Below are 22183 nucleotides of genomic sequence, written 5' to 3' on the forward strand. Positions count from 1 at the left end.
TAAAAAGCTCACCTAATATTGTTCAGGGTTCATGGATGCCTTTCTTTAGGGTGCTAGTCCCTCAACCTCTGCTTATTTGTTGGTGTTCTTATCTGTGAGACCCTAGGTTAGTTTCTTTGGCATTTATATAACAAAGTATACGTTCTTTGACAGACACATAGTCCATAGCTGGAAGGATCAATTTCTGCTTATACGTCACTCCTACTTATACCTATCAATACTCTTAGGCATTCAAGAAATACTATCTAATAATAAAAATTTTAGATTTACTATTTTATATTGACAAGTATGTATTGAAGAGTCTACTTAGCTCTTCCAGAGACTTTATCGACTCTTCTAAGAAAGGTCTGCATGCCGCGTGTCTCTTATTCAGAAATAATGTTTAAGAAAAGGTGACAGTGAACAGATATCTCCTCTAGTTTATACAATTTAGAATTGTTCTAATAGAATCCTGCCTTATTTTTAAATAATTAATAAATGCTTTATTAATAATGATACATTTTTCAGGAAATTTTCACTGGCAACAAAGCTAAGAATGTGCCACTAAGACAAAATTAAAACCACGTTTCCCAGACATGGTAACTGTCTCCACTGTGTCATTAACTCTCGCCTAGTTAGGAGCTACATTGCTGTGATGAAACACTATGACAAAAGCACCTTGAGGAAAGGATTTATTTGGCTTACATTGTATCACTGTTCATCAGGACAGGAACTCAAACAGGGCAGGAACCTGGAGGCAGGAGCTAATGCAGAGGTCATGGAGAGGCGCTGCTTACTGACTTGTCCAACATGGCTTGCTCAGCCTGTCTTTTATAGAACCTAAGACCACCAACCCAGGTGTGGCACCACCCACAATGAGCTGGGGCCTCCCACATCAATCACTAATTAAGAAAATGCCATATAGCCTTGCTTACAGCCTAATCTTATGGAGGCATTTTCTCAACTGAGGTTCCCTCCTTTCAGATGACTTTAACTTGTATGGACATAAAACTAGCCAGGGCACTATGCTACTAAGTATTCATTTTTAAATTCCTGATACTGCAAATTCATATCATCCATTGTGGTGAGATAGAGTGAGAATTGTCATAAGACCTAAGCCAGGTTCTCCATTGCTAGCACATATCTTTATAACTGTAGATAGCCACTTTATTTCCCCAATTTTGAATCTAGATTACTCACTTGTCACAAGGAGATATTGGCACCTGTTGAGGAATATTGTTTTCAGATGTGTTACTTTGTTTACACTATATTTGACTGTGAAGCTGTGATCCTTTGCCTGTCTAAAACACCTGATGCTCCTAATAAAGACTGAGGCAGTCACAAGGACAGGCAGGGCTAGCAGGCAGAGTATAAATAGAAGGAGAACTCTGGGAGCGAGCAAATGAGACGAAAGAGAACAAGAAGAGGAGGGCATCAGGGGCCAGCCATAGCAAGCCATGGAGAAAGAAATAAAGAAAGGCACACAGAAATAGAGAAAGATAAAAGCTCAGAGGCAAAAGGTAGTTGGGATAACATATAAGTTAAGAAAAACTGGAAAGAAACAAGCCAACCTAAGGCCAGGCATTCATAACTGAGAATAAGCCCCTGTGTGTGATTTATTTGGGAGCTGGGTGGTGAGCCCCCAAAAGAGCACGAAGAGCTTAACTTCACACAACAGGCACCTTCTTAGTATTAAAAGGGATATAGCAAAATGATAGACAAGGAAATTTTTAGACCTGCAAAGCACCTAGAGCTGTACAGCCCCATAGTGGTGTTGCTGTCTGAATAGGTAGGTAGTTTTAAACATAGACTTCATAGGAGAGGATTGAGGAGAGGAGTGGAGAATCCTCCATTTCCCCTGCACGGGCAGGACTGAACTGGTACTGGTGTCATTACAGAAAAGATTTGGAGGGTTGGAAATTCTAATATGAATGAAAGGCTTTTAAGTAAAATGGAAATAGCAATGACAACAAATTCTTGTGTTTGGTACAGAGGGCACAGTTTAGATAATTCTGCTCTCACCTTAGAAAACTGCCTTTCTTGAGTATAGATTTAGATTTTCCTACTGCTGTGGGGGGGGTTTCAGACAGTTCTCCTGGATTGCCCAAAGTAGTTTCCAGATTACACAAACAATAGCCCTCCTACCCAGCTTCATGTGGAATGATATTCTGTAATGTTTTACAAGCTCTGAAGGTACATTGCAACTGGGAGCTTCAAATTTCTTTGATCTTTAACAAAATCAGTACTGCAACGATGCATTTATTGCAGGGCAGTCACATGAGGAGAAAGGCATCACTCATCCAAAGGTATGAATTTGGATCTGAAGTTGCAAATTCCAGGTAGACCTCTTGGCCATGTCTTACACGGCACATGCTCTATTAGAAGGCAAGGCTGTTTAGAAGAATGCGTATCACAAATACTTCTCCTCTGCTTGGATAAAATACTGTGGCAAAAGGAGCTTCAGGAGCTGTGGCTCACATTTTAGGTGAGAGAATCAGGGCATCAGGAGCTTGAAGTAGTAGTCACATGACACCCCAAGTCAAGAAGTGGACAGCTGAGAATGCTTGTGCTCAGCTCATCTTATTTATACAGAGCAGTATCATAGACCAGGGAATGATGCCACTCACAGTGGGCAGGCCTTACTTTCTCAATTAACTGGATCAAGATAGTTTCTCACAGGCATGCCCAGAGTCCCATCAAGATGACAATTGAGATTAGCCCTCACAGTGACAAAGTAAAGACATATGGTAGTATGAAATTAGATTTGTTGACTATTTCATTTGCTTACTTTCATGTATAACACCTGGAAATGAGTAGTGTATTAGTTACTTTTTCTATTGCTGTGATTAAACACAATGACCAAGGGAGGCTATAGATGGATTTATCTGGGTCTGCAGTTTGAAAGGGGTAAGAGCTCATCACCACCATGGTAGTGACGCATAGCAGCAAGCACGAGGAATGGTGGCAATAACAGCTGAGTGCTCTCATCTCAAACCACAAGCAGGACATGTTGTGGAACATCACTCTAACTAGGCAAAGATGTATTACATTTGTTTCTACTGCATTTGTTTAATTATGCAAAGATGTGTTGCTATTTCACCGTGCCTGCCTAAGGCACCTGATTGGTCTAATAAAAAGCTGAACAGGCAATAGCTAGGCAGTAGAGGGATAGGTGGAGCTGGCAGACAGAGAGAATAGGTGGGAGGAGAGAAGAGAGAATGAGGGAGAAAGAAAGGGAGATGCCAGAGCCAGGCAGCCACCAGACAGACAGACAGACACAAAGTAGGACATACAGAATGAAAGGAAGGTTAAAAGCCCTGAGACAAAACATAGATGAAAAGAAACAGGTTAAATTAAGTTATAAGAGCTAGATAAGGTCAAGCATTCATAATTACTATGAAGTCTCTGTGTCATGATTTGGGAGCTGGCTGGTGGCCCCAAAGAAAGCCTGCTACAAGGAAACAGCAAGAGCACACTGGGGATGGCAGGAGGCTTTGCAACTTTCAAGCCCACCTCCCAGTGATACACTTCCTCCAGCAAAGCTGTCTCCTAAGCCTCCCCAAACAGCACCACCAACTGGGGCTCAAGTCTTCAAATGCCCAAGAATATCTAGGACATCTTATTCAAACTGCTACATTTTACTCCGCAACCCCCAGAGTCTCATGGCCATGTCATAATGCAAAATGCATCCAGTTCAATTTAAACATTCCCCATTGTCTTTCAATCAAAACAGTATTAAAATTCAAAGATGGCAATTTCTTGAGACTCAAGGAAATCTCTTAACTATAATGCCTTGTAAAATTGAAAAACTATTTACATAATTGCAACATACAATGGCCGAGAATGCATAGTACCCTTCCAATAGAAAGGAATTAGTGCATTGTAAGGAAATACTGAACCAAACCCAGCAGGTTAAATGCCAAAATTTCTAATTTCATATCTAATGTGGATTTAGATGGCTCTGTCCTTCCAGCTTTGCTGCCGGAAACACACTTATAAATGCTCCTAGGCTGGCTCTGTGCCCTGTGTGCAGCTCTCCTTGGCAGATATCCCACAACTCTGGCATCTTCAACATTTTAGGGTCTCCACTGAAACTCGGGCTTCAACTTCACAGCTTCATGAAATGGCATTTCAAGGCCTCTTGCCCTCTCAGGGACTTCAGTCAGAGACTTCCCTGTCGTGTGTCTGGTCTCAATGGTTCTCTGAATCCACGGAGGAGGGTTCTACAACCTCTTTATTCATGTATCCCTCATGACTATAAAGCCAGAGCCTGCGAACAAGACTTCGGGTTCAGCTGCAGCTTGTGATGTGCCCGGGCCCCTTGAGTCACATTTGCAGTGGCTTTTGTTTGTTGTTCCTTTCTAAGAGCAGAAAATTCCTTTTGTCGTCTCCTTTCACAGCTTGGAAGCTTAGCTGAGTGGGATCTTGCCCTGAGGATGCCCTTTCCTTTTTTCCAGTGCAGATTTGACCCGTCCTTAATGACACCAATTTTAGCAGTGTCCGTCTCTCTTCTAGCAAGCCTTGTCTGTACCATTAAGCTTTGCAGTGGCCCTTTTCTCTCCACACTACATTTTTGTATTTTTGTCCCCCTTGCTCTTTCTTCATTGTAGTCCTGCATAAGTATAATTACTAGTAACCATGTGATGGAGGCAATACTACCCTGTCTTGAATTCTCTTCCACCAAAGAAGTTAGTCCATTACTTTTTAATTTAGCCTCAGGAAAGTTCTTAGAATGTGGGCAAAAAAGAGCCACACTTTTTAACAATATCAAGAACAGTCCTAGCCCCGTTGCTAATATTGTTTTCTTCTAAAACTTCTTGAGTCGGGCCTCCACAGTCTTCATAGCTCTCAGCCCTGCTGTCTTCCAAGCTCCGACCAGGCTGGTACCTTGATTCTGCTTATAGTGTTCTGCTGATTTCCTACTCTAAATTTCCAGGTTCTTTAACTGACAGCGTCCGATACCCCAACATAAACTGGACTGGTGTGGGGGCATGGGGAATAATTGAGACACAGTTCACACAGCAATATCAGAAGGGAGTCTCAGAGTTCATTCAAATTCTGAAGATCACCTGCGTTTATTATCCGAACACCTTTTATCCCCCAAGGTAAACCAAGGGGGAAGTTCATTAACATTCTGTTTCTGGGATAGCAGTACTACCGTCACATCTGCAGCTCTGTCACTAGCTTGGAACTGACCCCTCTTCTCAGGCATCTACATAATTACAAAGCAAGGAGCAGCATATCCTGAGCTTTTTGTTAGGGTAGCACAGCCTGTCTGGAGGGGTACGTTACTGCTTCAGATACCAACCCTGGCCTGAGAACCTGGCTGTCACACCATGTAGAAATATGGACCTACATTTAACATTCATCAAAATGTTAAATAAAAATAACAGTGTGGTCAGATCTGTTACAGCAATAACCCAGTCCTTGGTGCCAACTTGTGTCTCAGTCACATCCTCATTGTTGTGATGAAACAGCACGACCAGGGTTACTTAATAGAAGGAAAGGTTTATTTGGCTTATGGTTCCAGAGGGATAATAGTCTGTCACCATCATGGTGGGAAAGTGTGGCAGCAAGCCCCAGGTATGGTGACAGAAACAACTGAGTGCTTAAATCTCAGACCACAGCAGAGAGGGCACACGGGGTGACAGGAGGCTTTGAAGCCTCAGAACCTGCTCCTAGTGACACACTTCTTCTGGCAGTGCCTCACCTAGGAGTCTCCTCGTCAACTGGGGACTAAGTATACAAATGCCCCAGAATATGTGGGGCATCTTATTCAGGCTGCCACAAAAAGATGCTATATCTCTATATCTTGCTTAAAATAGAATTAAAATTTTCACAATACTTGTTATCTGAAAGTGTCTTTATCAGGTATCATATCTACTAATACCAATAAGGTCTAATAATGTCACAAGTCATGTTTTTCTTTGAAAGGCATATATTCAGGGCCATCAAGAAGCTCAGTGGGTAAAAGTCCTTGCAGCCAAGCCTAACAATCTTGAGTTCAGTTCTGGACACACATAATGGGAGGAGAGAACCAACTACTATAAGTGCCCTGGCTTCCACACATGTACACATGCAAACACACACACTAAATAAAGAAATGTAATAAAAAGGCATATGTTCTTGTCAGCTCTTTGCGAGTTCAAGAAAGAAACAATACACTTAAACCTTTGTCCCTTTAGAACTGAGAGGTATAATGTAAGTCCAACTTAAACTTGGCTTAGTTTGCAACACATTTCTTTCAACACACACACACACACACACACACACACACACACACATGCTTTGTAAGAAAATTCATTTTTTTAGTGTAAAATTTTATTGGTGACATAGATAAAATAATTAAATTAGTCTTTCAATCTGGAGGTTTTGATTTGGTTCATCTCTTTAGTTTTGCTTCGTTCTATAAAGTAGAGAGAGTCAGAGCTAGGAGAGTAAATGTTGTATATAATCCAATAGAGTTTATAGTAGCTGGGAATTCGCTATATATACAAGTCAGCAGATTTACTGAGAGTGTCCCCATATTGTGTGTGGCTCGGTACAGTTGAGATAAGTAGGCACAGACGTCTACTGTTCCATTTCCCCAGAGTGCAGGTTTGCTGGCTAGTTATGTCAGCTTAACACAGACTAGGGTCTTTTGGAAAAGGGGCCTCAACTGAGAAAATATCCCCACCAGATTGGCCCAAGGGAAAGCCAGTAATGCATTTTCTTGACTGATGTGGAAGGGCTCAGCTCAATGGGAGTGGTGCCACCCCTGGGCTGGTGGTTCTGGGTTCTATAAGAAAACAAGCTGGGCAAGCCATCGGGAGCAATAAGCCACACCTCTCCATGACCTCTGCCTCTGTTCCTGCCTTGGTTTTCCTGTGATGGCTTCCTTGGATGGTGGACTGCAAGCTGTAGGAAACCCTTTTCTTCCCAAGTTACTTTGGTCTTGATGCATTATCACAGCGTGTTAAGACAGTGTCAGTGTTAATTTTAGCTTCTTTCTGAGATTACCACCTTCCTTGAGGGGATAACATATTCTAACTTGGGATCTAGAAGCCTTTTGCTTTAGTTTAGATATTTTTGATTTCATTTATTTTGTGTGTTGGAGGGAATTTTGTATACATGCCACAGTGTTCTTTTGGTGGTCAGAAAACAGCCCACAGAAGTTAGTTCTTTCCTTCCATCATGTGAGTCCTAGGAAATGAGCTTACGTTGGCAGACTTGGTGTTGGTGGCAGGATCCTTTCCCAACTGAGATTTTTTCTGGCCCTGCAGATAAGACTTTCTTTCCATGTATATTACATGTGCATATGACTTGATCAGAAACATGTCTGATAAGGAGCTAAAACTTAAAACCTTTCAATTCATTCAATGGGATTCTGCCTCTTTTAGTTGGGCTTAAGGATTCTTAGCATCCATGCCGTTAGTTTTCCTAAGTCCTGCAGTGTGTGCTTGGGAGTTTTTACCGTCCATGTGTAGCAGTCGAAGATTAAGTGCATATAAATCTAAATAATAGGTTGATGGAGATAATTGGCTTGATGTTAGGAGAGGTGATACTGGGACAGATTTGGACATTCATTTATACTGTTTATGTTTTAACGTTTTAGAATGGTAACAGGTGTTCCTACTTATTCCTACATTTTTATATTTAAATAACCCAAATATATGAAATTCTCTAGTGAGTCTTTCTTGTCAGAATTTCTTTAGACTGCCAACCCCCAAATAATGACATGGAGACTTACTAATTATGAAAGCTTGGCCTTTACCTTAGGCTTGTTTCCAACTAGATCTTATAATTTAAGTTAACTTGTTTCTATTAATCTATGTTCTGCCATGTGACTTTTTGCCTCTCCTTGATTCTGTGTATCTGACCACCTTTGTACCTCACTGGAACATGCCAGATTCTAACCCTGAATTCCTCTCTTTGCCTGCAAGTCTCTCCTAATTCCTCCTGCCTAGCTCTTGGCCATTCAGCTCTCTATTAAACCACTCAGGTACCTTAGGCAGGTGAGGTAAAACATAGACACATTTTTATACAGTGTGATCAAATATCCTGCAACAGAATTTATACTTCATTTTTAAAAGAAGTGCCAAGTATAGTAAGATTATGTGCTTTATACCTCACTTGATGGTAGTAGTCTAACAGACCACATACTGAATGATAATTTAAGTGCAGAAATACTAAATTCATACTTTAGATTCTCTGTTGTTATTAAAAGAATTTGTCCACAATGCAGACATTTTTAGAGTTTTATCTTTTGTTAATTTTTTAGTTAGAATATGAAGTAATGGGTCTCATGCCATTTTCTTTTCTTTCTTTTTGTCTGTTTGAGCCAGGATTTCCCTCTGTAGCCATGGTTGTCCTGGAACTCACTCCGTAGACCAGGCTGGTGTCAAACTCAGAAATCCACCTGCCTCTGCCTCCCGAGTCCTAGGATTAAAGATGTACACCTGATGGGACTCCCCTCTGCATGCTATAAATATATTTTATTACTGTTGGTTAATAAAGAAGCTGCTTTGGCCTATGGCAGGGCATAATAAAGCCAGGTGGAAAATTTTAAACATAGATATATAGAGAAAATAGGCAGAGTCAGGGAGATGCCATGTAGCTGCCGAAGGAGAAGGATGCCAGAACCTTTACTGGTAGCCACAGCCTCATGGCAATACACAGATTAATAGGAATAGGTTAATTCAAGATGTAAGAGCTAGCTAGAAATACGCCTGAGTCATTGGCCAAGCATTGCTGTGATTTGTATAGTGTCTGTGTAACCATTTGGGTCTGGATGGCTGGGAAATGAACGAGCAGCCTCCATTTACATGCACCATAACTGCCTGGCTCGTGGTGACGTTTCATTTCATGTATGTATATAACTATATCTTGTTCTTATTTGTTCCTCCTCCCTTGCTCCCTTCTTTGGTCTTCTTTCTCCCCTGTCAATGTTCTCTTTCCGTTTTTGTGAGCTATAGATATAGGTGTACACATACTTTAAATTTAAATCTGTATTTTCTATATGAAAGAACGCATGGCACTGGGTTATGATTCTACTGCATGGACTGACTTTGTGGGAGCCTGGTTTGTTTAGATGTTCACCTTTATAGACCTGGATGGAGTGGGGAGGACCTTGGACTTCCCACGGGGCAGTGAACCCTGACTACTCTTAGGACTAGAGAGAGAGGGGGAGGTGGGGAGGGGAGGGAAAAGGGAGGCGGGAAGGATGTGGAAATTTTTAATAAATAAATAAATTTTAAAAATTAAAAAAAAAAAGAATGCATGATATTTGTTTTTCCGAGTCTGGGAAAGTCGGCACTTTTCTCGGGGGTTGGAAGTTTTCCCATGTAGTTCTGGCTATCCTGGAACTTTACTCCTGGCTGACCTCAAACTCAGAGATCCCCCCGCCCCTGCCTCCTGAATTCTAGGACTTAAGATGTACAACACCTCACCTGACTACGTCAGCACTTTTTGAAGAGAATTTCTGTTCTTTCATGTTAAGTGTAATGCCAATGTTTTATGTATGTTTCAGGATTGGGACGGCTGCCCTGGCAGTTCAGGTTGTGGGCAGTAATTGGCCCAAGCCACACTACACTTTGCTGATCACAGGCCTGTGCCGGTTCCAGATTGTGCAGGTCTTAAAAGAGAAGCCCTATCCCGTGGCTGAAGTGGAGCAACTGGATCGACTTGAGGAATTTCCCAACACTAGCAAAGCCAGGGAGGAGCTGGGAGAGCTGTCGGAGCAGTTCTACAGATACGCAGTGCAGGTGGGCGGCTTCCACTTCCCCCAAAAGCTTTTCCCCTTTGGTTCTTTGCTGTCCTGGGCTCAGGTGACTCTGTGAGGTGGCCAAGCTGTAGGGCTATGTAGAGCTGCATACATTGAAATGATTTGTGGTATTTTATAGTGTATTCTAGTTTTCTTTTGTCTAGGTTTGTACTTAAATCATCTGGACATATGGCCAACTCTAAAAGTGTTCCAAAAGATAAGACTACAGTTTCTTGAGAATCCCCAGAGCCTCCCAACCAGATGCCAGTTAACCCTAAGTGTTTAATGTTAAAATGAAATAACCCAGAGCTGCCACTGAAGTACCTAGTCAGGACACTAGAAGTTATATTGTTTCAGGTCCAGGCACACTGCACGGGTTAGTGACAGTGGAAGGGTGAAGCCATAGCGACCCAGTTTCAAGAACGGTTGCTCTTTTGGCTAGCTAGAATGCCAGGGGGAAGCATGCCTTGGCTGTTCATGAAGAATTGCACTCCTTAAGCCTAGGTGTCAGCTGTTTTGGTCAATCCTAGATTTAAAACCTCCTCTCTCATCTCGTTTACTTAAAACTATAATAAAAATGCAAAATTGTATCATGAAATGTTGTCTTCCACCCTCTATTAGTGTAATCCACTGTCCCTGCCTGAGTCTGTGAGGACTAGCTGGTGTCTAAGGTCTCGATTTCAGGCACCACTGACTTCTGAAGTGTGGAGCAGATGTGCACAGCCTGTGGTGTGTGCTTCTGATGGCCATCCAAAGAGATTGGCTCTCCTGACATGGGGAACAGCAATAGAAATATGGAGGGTCAGGCTGAAGGAAGACTGTCCCGGAAGAAAGAACCACAATATGAGAACTGGTCCAGGCAGGCTTGCATACTCCTGATTTGCAGAGACGGTGGGAGGTAGAGCAGCTCCTGCCTCATGCAGAAGCACAGCTCTGTAGCCTCTTTTCTGGCCTTTCTCCTCTCCAGTTTGAGTCCACAAAATCCTGTTAAATGTGGAGGTTTTACAGTGACATTAGAAGAACTTTTGTAGGGAAATTAGATTAGTTTCCGCCTTTTTTCTTCTGGATTTGGTCTATACTCCAATTTGTTTCATTTTTATACCTGTGCTTTATTTTGTGTTACATACTTTTAGTTAAGTCCGTGCACTGAAGCCACTGGCTTTACTGTCCTGCTTAGACTGGAAGAATGTGCTTAAGTGAGCGCTTCTCCTGCCTTCCCTTCAGCTCATTCAGGGAGACCTGACTCTTCTGGAATGTTCTGAGTTCCTTCTACTCTCTCCTGTTTCTACTTGCTGAGCCTTTCTTCAGACATAACAACCACCCAGGCTGAGAGTCTGTCTTCATGGTAGAGCTGTCTTGGGATGCCCAAGGCCAGGGGTGGCTTCTCTTGAGGAAAACACGTAGGATGAACTTCAGATTTCCTAGTAATGCTAAGGCCTTGTCTCAGGCCTATCTTCTTCATCTCTAGTAATTAAGCAGATATCAATATGTCTAACCATGCTGAATAGCAAAATAGCCCCACATTTGTAATTTTTGCCTTGTGTTCCCTCTTTCTTCTCTGAATTTTAGACTCTGTGCTCTGCAGTTGCTGTGTGGTGCCGCGCTTCTTCCCTGTTCTGCTCAGGCGTGCGTCATCAGTGCTAACCGTCTTGTGTCCCACAGACCCCGTCGGCTGTCCTGCGTGAGCGGCACACTGTTTGGCAGACAGCTTCTGCTCACAGGCTGGGGATGAATTTAACTTTTGCTTTCTACGAATGAATTCCCGGGAACAAGATTCTTTGAGTTTTTGTGGGGTTTTTAATGGCTTTTTGTTTGTTTGTTTGTTTTTATGTATTTTTCCCCCAGCTATCTTTATATAGTTGTGCTTTAATCCCTTTGATTATTGGAAAGTAATCGATAGTTCCCCAAATTACAGTGTTTTCAGAGCTGTTTATTACTGGCCTGTGAAATCTTACTAGAGTTAGTTGTATGAGGATTTGGTATATCATTTATAAATTAGGATGAACCAAGTTTTCTATCTTAGCCACAAAGCAGAACTTACATAATAAAGGTTTATTTTTTGCTATGGCTTCATACCTAAAATTACAGATGTAACGATCTGCCTTTTAATATCACTTAAGAGTCAAGGTAGACTGGATTTAATTTCAAGGTATTTTCTTTATGTTTACACAGAAAAAGCAAATCTGGCAAATCATTTGGTGCCTTAGTATTTCTGCCCAGAAACGTTTCAAAGATCAACACAAGACCGCAGCTGCCTCTGTAGTCAGAGGAGATGAGGAAGAGCAGGCCTACTGTGTGCCCTGATGAAAGGGCACTTCTGTCATTTGTCCTTATCTTCAGCCTAATGTGTTGCAGTATTCTAGCCTGCAAGTCTTGTTTGTTTTGTGTGTTCACCAACTAAATTATCAATGTGCATACTAATTAACCCAAATAGTATACTAAAAAATCAGGATTTCAATTAGTAATTGGCTATCATATTAGCATCAACTGTGCTATTAATTTCCATAATCTAATTATTACATTGTAGTTATAGAAAAGTGTTTTTTGATTAGGAATAAGAGTCATGATGCCTGCAGCTTACATGTAGTGTCTGTGAAGTGAACAGAGAGAGAGCCACGTCACAGATAGGAAGAATTAGTGAATCTAGATGGGGAAGGCACGGGGCTCATCATATTCTTCTTGTAGCTTTGTTATAGACTGAGGAGCCACTGACAGTGGCACTGGGCTTTGTCTCTATGGCATGGACTGGCTTTTTGGGAGCCTATTCTCTTTGGATGTATGCCTTGCTCAGCCTAGATGTAGTAGGGAGGGCCTTGGACTTTCCACAGGGTGCCTTGCCCTCTCTTAGGATTGGAGGGGGGTGGAGTGGAAGGGTGTGTGGAGGGAGTGGGAGGGGGGAAGGAGTGGGAATTTGGATTAGTATTTTTTTAAAGTAATAAAATAAAAAAATAAATTTGAGTTTTAAAGTCATAGCAAATTTACAAAGTCTTGTATAAATTTTAGTGTTAAATACTTACTAGCCATTTTCGCTTTTCATTCACAGACATTTAAAAATATTTTATTACATTTACTTGGGACAACTTTCAGGATTCAGTTCTCTCCTTCTACCATGTGGACCCTTGAGAGGGGAGCAGGTCACCAAGCCTGGAGAGAGGCACCTGTACCTCCTCTCGGGCCCTCCGATGTGCTTTTGTGAAGTACGTGTTTCTCCTGTGGCCTGTGAAATGCTTGCCACGTGTGGATCAGTGATCTTTCAAAACAAAAGATGCAGATGTAACATTAAACCTGTATGAAAATCCGATTATTTTAGTTCACAAACGCCACTGCTTTATTTCATTAGACTCTCTCTTTTTTTCTTTTAGTTGGTTGAAATGTTGGATATGTCAGTCCCTGCCGTTGCTAAATTGAGACGTCTTTTAGATAGCCTTCCAAGGGAAGCTCTACCAGACATTCTAACTTCGATTATTCGAACAAGCAACAAAGAGAAGCTGCAGGTACTGTGCCCTCCAGAATAATCTGGATAGTACTTACACTTTCACCTTCATAAATGCATTCTAGAGACGCAAGGATGTAGTTAAAATGCGTTTTCTTTAAAAAATCAACTTCTGCCAGGCATTGTGGCACATGCTTGTCATCCAGGCACTTGGGAGGTAAGGGCAGAGAGATCAGAAGTTCAGGGTCATCCTTGGCTGCACATGGATTTCAAAGCCAACTTTGGCTACATGAGACTGTCTCTCGAGAAAGGAGGAGGAAGTGGGAGGTGGAAAGAAAGAATGCGAGCTGACTTTCACAGGTGGTTGTTTTACCAGGCCTGGTAACACACAGCTGTAATCTCAGCCCTCTGAATCAGCAGTTTAAGACTAGCTTAGGCCGTACAGTCCGACTGTGTGCCAAGACCCAAAGCAAACAGAGTTTATATTGTTGTTGACACAATCAGTGCTTTGGGGGGCACAATCAGTAGTATTGGTGGTCAGTTAATTAAAACAGAGAAAGCAAAAATTATTTTTAAAGAAAATGTTTAATTTTTATTTAAATTTAATTTTTAAAAATTTCACATATTTGGTATGTATAGGGGTGGTCAGAGATTGATGTTGGGTGTCTGTCTCCATCACTTTACACCTTACTCCTTTAGACAGGGTCTCATTGAACCTGGAGCTCTCTGGTTGGCTAGATTGGCTGGCAGTGAGTTCTCGGATATCTGCCTGGCGCTTCCCCTGCCCTTTAAGTGCTAAGGTTATGGAGGTGAGCCAGCATACCAGCTTCTGCATGGTTCCTGGGAATCCAGACTCAGGTCCTCAACTAATAGGCTCTGGTTGGTGCAGTCAGAAGGAAGCAGGAGAGAGAAGACTTGCTCTGGAGTGACCTGGCTGCAGCATTAGTGAGCACATTATCCTGAGGGAGTGTGGGGTGCCGCAGGTACCAAATCAGGCTGTCCTTGAGATCTGTTAACCATCTATAGAAAAGTTTAGTATTTGGGGCTGGAGTGATGGCTCAGTGGGTAAAGTGCCTGCTTGTTATGTAAGCATAGGACCTGAGTTCAGAGTTTTAGCGCCCATGTCAAATCCAGACATGGAGTATGTGTGTGTTTGTAACTCCAGCACTTCAGGAGACAGTGGTTCCCGGGGACTCACTGGCTAGTGAGTGTCTAGGCAAGATGGTGAGTTCTGGGCTCACTGAGAAATCCTATCTCAAAAGATAAGTTAGAAAGAAAGGAAGATACCTGACATTGATCCCTTTGACCTCCTAGCACATGTATGCATGCACACCACACACATGCACGCACGCGCGTGCGCACACACACACACACACCATGCATACACAGATATATACACAAATTAATATTTTGATTCTAGAATTTGCTGAGATCCAAAATATATATAGACTATTCTCAGAAACAGTTGAAATCAATTATGTTTGGTTTTCTTTTCTTTTAAGTACTAGGATTGAACCCTGGATCCTACACATACTAGGCAAGGTTATCTAATATCATTCTATATGCTTGGTCCTATTTTTTTTGCTTTGTGTTGTGAGACAGTGTCTTGTTAAGTTGCTCAGACTGTCCTTGAACTCACTCTAATCCAGGTAGGCCTTGAACTTGACACCCCTTGACACTCATTCTTTCAAGTAGCTAGGATTATAGACTTGTGATACCAAGCCCAGCTATATGTTTAGCTCTTGTTCATGGGATATATGACATTTTAAATCAATATTTTTGTGTTTTTTTTAAATTCTGTTCATTTATGCTTTGCTGATAATATAGTTAATTTGATGGTGTTAGCCATGCTAATGCATGATTCCTGTCATGATTGTTACCAGAATTGTTGAGGTTCTTTCAGTTTAGAGGAGTGTACATTGAAAATTGGCAGGTAGCTGCCTCTCATAGCTCCCTACAGGAGACTGGATGACCCAGGCCCAGTGTGGCCATGGTACCCAAAGTGGCAAGGAGGTAAGAGGTTCAGGTTGGGCTGAAGGTGAGGCCCACCATAACACAGAGTGCTCAGAGCTGCTCCTTAGGCAGTTCCGCCTCGGCAGCACTGACAACTGCCAGGCACGGCTACCCTGCCCTGATAGGGCCCCAGAAGGGCCAGGGCCATGCAGATAATAGTTTTGCCTTTCTTGTAATTTAAGAACTTAAATCATGGTTCTATCTACTCGTGTTTAGAGCATATGCTTCTGGAAAAGGTGCTATTAATTTACTCACCCTTTCTAGATCTTAGATGCTGTGAGCCTGGAGGATCGGTTCAAGATGACCATACCCCTGCTTGTCAGACAGATTGAAGGCCTGAAATTACTTCAAAAAACACGAAAACCCAAACAAGATGACGACAAGCGGGTAAATATCTTTTTTTTCTTTCTTTCTTGGCAGGATCTTGCTTTGTCACCCAGACTGGTCTTGAGCTCACAGCAATTCTCTTTCCTTAGCCTCAAGAGTGCCAAGATTATAGACACATGCCACCATACCCAGCACATTCTTTTATTACATTTTATTTCTCTCTCTGTAATATGAGACTAAGTTCTTTTGAGAAAAGAAAAACTTGGAAGCCAGTGTGTGATTGTATTTGTAGTTCCTAGGGAGCTTGAAGTTTTTGATCTCTTGAGTGTAGGAGATGGAAGCCAGCATGAGCTACATAGCAAGACCCTATCTCACAAATAGACAAGCAGACAGAAAACTTGAGAAGAATTTGAAAATAAAGAAGACAAAGTTTGTTGTTTCTCAGAAGATCTTGATGTGTCCAGAGTAGTTCTTCTTGCCTGGATTTTCTCCTCTTTTCTTTTAGTGTATAAGCCCCATCTCAGCTCTTCACAACCTTCCCAGAATGCTAGTATATCATTTTTGACTAGCAATAGTTGGAGTTAGTTCATGAGACTAATGAGTTGGGAATTCAAAGAATACATATAGTACTTTTAAAATATTACAGCAAAATCATGGGGAAAAATCAGGTGGTGTTGGTGCGTGCCTGTAATCCCAGCACTTAGGAGGCAGGTAGATCTCTGAGTTCAAAGACAGCCCCATCTTCAGAGAAAGTTCCAGGACAACCAGGGCTACAACAGAGAAACCCTGTCTTATGGGGAGGGCGGGGGATCATGGGAAGAGAACATGTAAGTAAAAGCCATTTGAGGAGGGAAAGGTTTTCACATTGACATAGAAAAGAGTTTAGATTGGAAAAAGAACAATTTGAGCATGATGGAATAGAAGCCAGAACTTACTGAAGCCCAGTAATTAGTGTGTGTGTACGTGGGGGGATTAGCAGCCCCCCTGCTGGAGAAGTGGAACATCACAAGAAGGCAAGTAAGCAAGGGGGCACTCGCGCAGGACAGGTCATGAGTCATATGAAGTTGAAAGTAATGTGGAAAGGTTGGGAATGCTGAGACATTCACGTGCAGGAGCGCGATGGCAGTTACTGGTGTCAGTGGTGGTACATGTGAGCGTGATGACAGTTACTGGTGTCAGTGGTGGTACATGTGAGGAAACAGCCGTGCAGTTAAGTGCAGACGACACCTGTGCTCCCTAGTGCTTCTTGTAGACACTTCCTATCTGTTGTGTGCACTGACAGCCATGCTCACTTTATGCTGATCTGCTTTTTAATTCCACAGAACAAATGTGTGCACCTGCCTTGCAGTAGTTGTGAACCTTATTTCCTAAAGTGCTGTGGAGCACCATCCTGGCTTACTTTGGCCTTGTACTTCTTTCCTCTCCTTCTCGTTCTCTCTCACACTCCTTTTTGCTTTTTTTTTCTTGTCTTGTCTTTCTTGTGTTTTATTAATATTTTGGAGACAGGCCTCACTTGAGCTTTGACTGCCCTGTAAATCTTAGCCCTCCTGCCTCAGCTTCTATTTGTTTTGACATATACTTTCTACTCAGGTTATAGCAATACGCCCCATCAGGAGGATTGCACATATCCCAGGGACATTAGAAGATGAGGATGAGGAAGAAGATAATGATGACATTGTCATGCTGGAGAAAAAAATAAAAACATCTAATATGCCGGAGCAGGCTCATAAAGTCTGTGTCAAAGAGATAAAAAGGTAAAAGTTTGTTAGTATTTTCATTTTACTTGCTAATGTTAAAAGTTATTGCTTGTGGAAATTTGGTTATGCTGCCTCGAGTCACAGACTAAAGCTGCTTTATTGTTTATTCTCTTATCTTTCTTATGCTTGATCAGTTCTTAGGCTACCTATGCATATTACCTTACCGCCCACTCTTGTCCTTCTTGACCTTCCTAATGACGGCCTCTCTCCCTCCCTCCCTCCCTCCCTTCCTCTCTTCCTCTCTCCCCCCTCTGTCCCTCCCTCCACCCCCTCTTTCTTTTTCTTACAATTTATGTTTTTACTTATATGGGTATTTAGCCTGTACATACATACAGTGCCTGAGGAGGCCAGAAGAGAACATAGGATCCCCTGGGATTGGTGTTACAGATGTTTGTGAGCCACCATGTGGTGCTAGAAATCAAACCCTGGTCCTCTCTCTGTAAAGGGCAGCAAATGCTCCTAACTGCTAAGCCGTCCTCCAGCCTTACCTTCTTTTATTCTTTACTTACAGCTGTGATTGGTGGAATTTTCTTCCTCTGTCTTCATTGCTTTGTGTAGCTTATGTCTTGAAACATTTCTTCTTCTCAGTTTTTTTTGGAAAGGATCTCTCTGTGTAAATCAGACTGGCCTTGGCTTTGAACTCAGCCTCAGCCTCCTAAGTTAATAATAGACCATAGACAGGTACCACCATGCTCAGCTGTGAAAACAGTATTAATACTCCTAAATCACACCACATTCACTGATCTTTTCTTCAAAGACTGAGAGGTGATTCATCTGTTCTGCTTGTATTCTGCCGCCACACTGAACTATTGTAGCTGCCTTTTCAATGTCTAAAGGAATTGACCAAATTCCTTTATTTAGTTCCAGTGTTGTTCATGAGTCAGAGGTCTGTTTGCTTTGTGGTTCTAAGAGTTTAACCCAGGACACACACGTGTCTGCTACTGAGCTGCATCCCAGCTCTGTGGTTTGTTTTCTCATTAGATGATAAATCCCAGGGAGAGCTGGGGCTATAACTCTGCAGTAGCATGCTTGCCTGTCACATACAAGGGCCCAGGTTCTGTCCCCAATGGCAGTGAATTCATTAGTTAACTCCAGGGGATGGGGACTCTCAATTTTTCCTTGTATAGGCAAACTACAGGAAAGCCTTAAAAAAATAGAATATATTTTACTTATTTTTTTACTTGTATGGGCATTAAGTCTGTACCTACTTACAGTGGATTGCACATTCATAATAACCATGAAGTTTAATAGAGCATCCATTCTTTGGTGTGTGTGTGTGTGTGTGTGTGTGTGTGAGAGAGAGAGAGAGAGAGAGAGAGAGAGAGAGAGAGAGAGAGAGAGAGAGAGAAAACGAGAACTAACTCTTTAAAATCTTTATCAGGGTTTTCAAGTATGCTTGATAAGGAGACACGCTTGATTTTTCTGTTATTGTGGAATTATTTTGTTCTTGCACCTGTTATTTACATATTTTCCTCCACAGACTCAAAAAAATGCCTCAGTCAATGCCTGAATATGCTCTGACTAGAAATTATTTGGAACTTATGGTGGAGCTTCCTTGGAACAAAAGCACGACCGGTGAGCTCACCATGGTGCCTGCTTTTCAGTCTCATGATCCCTCAGAAAGCTGATGCAGATTTTCATTTTAAACAACACAACAGGACACGGTGTTACATGCCTGGATTCCTACACTTGGGGGGTTCTAGGTTCAAGGCCAGTCTGGGCTACATTGGGAAATTCTATCTCAAAAAACAAACAGCAACAAAGTTTTACTTCAGTTATTTTGAAACCACTTTATCGAGATGCCATAGCATAGAAAAAGTTGCACACATGTTAAGATTATGTCTTAATGAAATTCAAAATGCCATTTATGAAATTATCACCACCGCCTACACTATAAGTATACCTATCACTTTCCAAAGTTGACTCCCATTCGTTGTGTGTGATAGGGAAGCAGCGTTGGAGAGGGAGAGATGGTAAAAACATGTGACAACTGCTCTCAGCAACATTTTTAAAGTTTTTTATTTTATGTGTATGGGTATTTTGATTCCATATATGTCTGTATCACATGCATGCAGTACCCAGGGAGACCAGAAGAGGTTTGTTGGATCCCCTGAAATTAGAATTATGGACAATTGTGAAATGTCTTGTGGATGCTGGGCATTGGACCTGGGTCATCTGGTAAAGCAGCCGGTGCTTTTACCTCCAGAGTCATCTCTAGCTCTCCTCTTTACATATTTTGGAGACAAAGTCTCACTATGTAGCCACAGTTGTCCTGGAATTCACTGTGTAGACTAGGCTGGCCTCAAACTCCCTGAGATCCACCTGCCTCTGCCTTTTAGCAAATTTTAAGAATACACGCAGTATTGCTAGCTTTAGGCACTATGCCTTGCAGTAGGTCTCCAGACTCACACTTGTCTAACTGAATGTTGAAACTCTTTCACCATCACCTCCCACACCCTCTTCCTTAAGATCCTGACAGCCATTCTTCTCTACTTCTGAGAGTTCTAAATTTCACATTGTATGTGAAAGCAGACATTATGTGTCTGTGTTTGCTTCATTTCTCTTAGGGTAATGAGCTCTCTGTGTTGAAAGTGATGAGATTTCCTTATGTTTTAAGGTTAAGTATAATAGTTACATGTTAGACTACATTTTCTTAATCTGTTCATCTCAGTGGACATTTGAACAGCTTTCATTTCTTGAGTATTGTAAATATACTGCACTTTATGTCAGCATGTGGACCTTCTCCAAGGTCCCAATTTTAGTCATTTGGGCATATACGCAGAAATGGGACTGCTTAGTCATATGGTAGGTTTATTTACTTATTTACTTGTTTATTTTTATTTATTTATTTAGTTTTGGTTTCTTGAGAGAGGGTTTCTCTGTGTGTACCTCTGGCTGTCCTGGAACTTGCTCTGTAAACCATGCTGCCCTTGAAATCACAGAGATTCACCTGCCTCTGCCACCCAAGTGGGGTTCAAAGGAGTGCACCACCACCGCCTTGTTGGCAGGTTTATTTTTTAATTGCTAAGAAACCTCTGTAACATCCAAGATCATAGCAGTCACTTAAAACATGCCCAGGAGCACGGGAGTGAGAGGAAAGGAAAGGGTTAAAAACATCTTCTTGTTCCCAGCATGGTGTACACACCCGTAATTACAGCACTTGAGAAGCAGCAGCCAAAAGATCAATAGCTCGGGGTCCACACAGTGGGTTTAAGACAAGTCTATGCTGCATGAGACCCTGATCCAAAAAAGGAAAAAACTATTTTCTTAAATTTCTCAGGTGTTTATTTTCACACTGTCCTGGTTTTGTTTTCTGTTTTTCCAACTTGACAGAAGCTAGCATTATTTTAGAAGAAGTAACACAGTTTAGAAAATGCTTTCCTAAGGCTGGCAGGCCTATGAGGCATTTTCTTAATTAATGATTGATGTGGGAGGGCCTAGTCCATTGCGGGTGGTGCCACCTCTGGGCTGGTGGTTCTGGGTATGAGAGCAAGCTGTGGGAAACAAGCCAGCAAGCAGCTCTCCTCCATGGCCCCTGCATTAGTTCCTGTGTGTTCCAGCCCTGACTTCCTTGAGTGCTAGACTGGATGTGAAAGTGTGAGCTAAAATAAACCACCCCCAAAAGAAAAGAAACCTCGGTGCTGTTTTTAATTCTGGACATACCAATTCACATTCATTCCTATAACATTGTATGAGGGCTCCCATTTCTCCGTATTCTCACCATGACTGGCTATAATTTGTTTTGGTGCTTGTTTGAAACAGGGACTCATGTAGGCCAGGTTGGCCTCGAACTCACTATATATATAGCTAAGGAGGATCTTCTTGCCTTCCACCTGTTCAATAGTAGGATTACAGACATGTCCACCATGACTTGCTGTTGTTGATGTCATTTTAAGAATGATCATTGCCAAGAACAACTCTAAGAATTTTCATTCATTTGCATGCACTATCCAGTTCTCCCTACAGTATTTGCTTGAAGAGACTATTCTTCCCTAGTATGCAGTCTTGATGGCCTTATTGAAAATTAGTAGGCCATATATATATATATATAATTACTGGACTCTGTTCTGTTTCAGTCTTACAAATGTCTTTATGCCAAAACCATACTTTTTAAAATTATTGTGCAACTCACTGAATCTGCTTAGCGTTGACACTGTGCACATGAGTGTGGGTCCAGCCACTGAAACATTGGCAACAGACCAGTGGCCACAACCCCAAGAGAAAATTATACTTCCTCTCTTAATAGCCTGGGCACCTTAATCTGGGTCAGTTCCAGCCTCCTCCCTGCTTCCACATCATGACCCATGTGTTTGTGGGGCTGCCTGCCACTTGGTGCCTTACCTTGGTTGGTTCTAGTCTCCTCCTTAGTCGTCAGCTTCCACCCCAAAGTTTGTTGAATTCTTATCATGAAAAGAAAGTGAATTTTGTCAAATGCTTTTTTTTTGCATTTATTGAGATGATTGGCTTGCATTCTGCTAACGTAACGTAGTACATTTTTTGATTTGTGTATGTTAAACTGTCAGCATAGTCTCAGTAAACACCCCACATGGTTATGGCATATAAGCCTTCTTTTTTTTTTTTTTTTTTTTTTTTTGTCTTTTTGAGACAGGGTGTCTCTGTAGCTTTGGAGCCTGTCCTGGAACTCGCTCTTGTAGACCAGGCTGGCCTCTAACTCACAGAGATTTGCCTGCATCTGCCTCCTGAGTGCTGGGATTAAAGGTGTGTGCCACTTGGCTGGCATATGAGTCTTTTAATGTGTTTTTGAGTTCAGTTCAGTATAGGAATAGGTGAATATGGATAATCAAATAATCCACTGTAAAGTAGCCACGAAGTTTTGCTGAAATTTATATATGCTATTGGAAGTTGCCTTAAATTAAATGGGGACCAAAAAAAATCATTTTACAGAAGCCCTCAGAAAATCTCCTTTTGAAA

The 22183-nt window shown here is 41.9% G+C and overlaps 1 protein-coding gene across 1 annotated transcript in view; it reads left to right on the forward strand.

Moving 5' to 3' along the window:
- Lonp2 (lon peptidase 2, peroxisomal) overlaps window positions 1-22183 on the forward strand; it is an 87912-nt gene that overhangs the window by 6649 nt on the left and 59080 nt on the right. The window contains exons 2-6 of the mRNA XM_048434637.3: window positions 9488-9722; window positions 13084-13215; window positions 15432-15554; window positions 17085-17248; window positions 18732-18826. Coding sequence (XP_048290594.1) covers window positions 9488-9722; window positions 13084-13215; window positions 15432-15554; window positions 17085-17248; window positions 18732-18826 — 749 coding nt within the window. The remainder of the gene's footprint in view (window positions 1-9487; window positions 9723-13083; window positions 13216-15431; window positions 15555-17084; window positions 17249-18731; window positions 18827-22183) is intronic.

The sequence above is a fragment of the Myodes glareolus genome, chromosome 22, assembly GCF_982192425.1.
Source record: "Myodes glareolus chromosome 22, mMyoGla1.1, whole genome shotgun sequence".
Lineage (NCBI taxonomy): Eukaryota > Metazoa > Chordata > Mammalia > Rodentia > Cricetidae > Myodes > Myodes glareolus.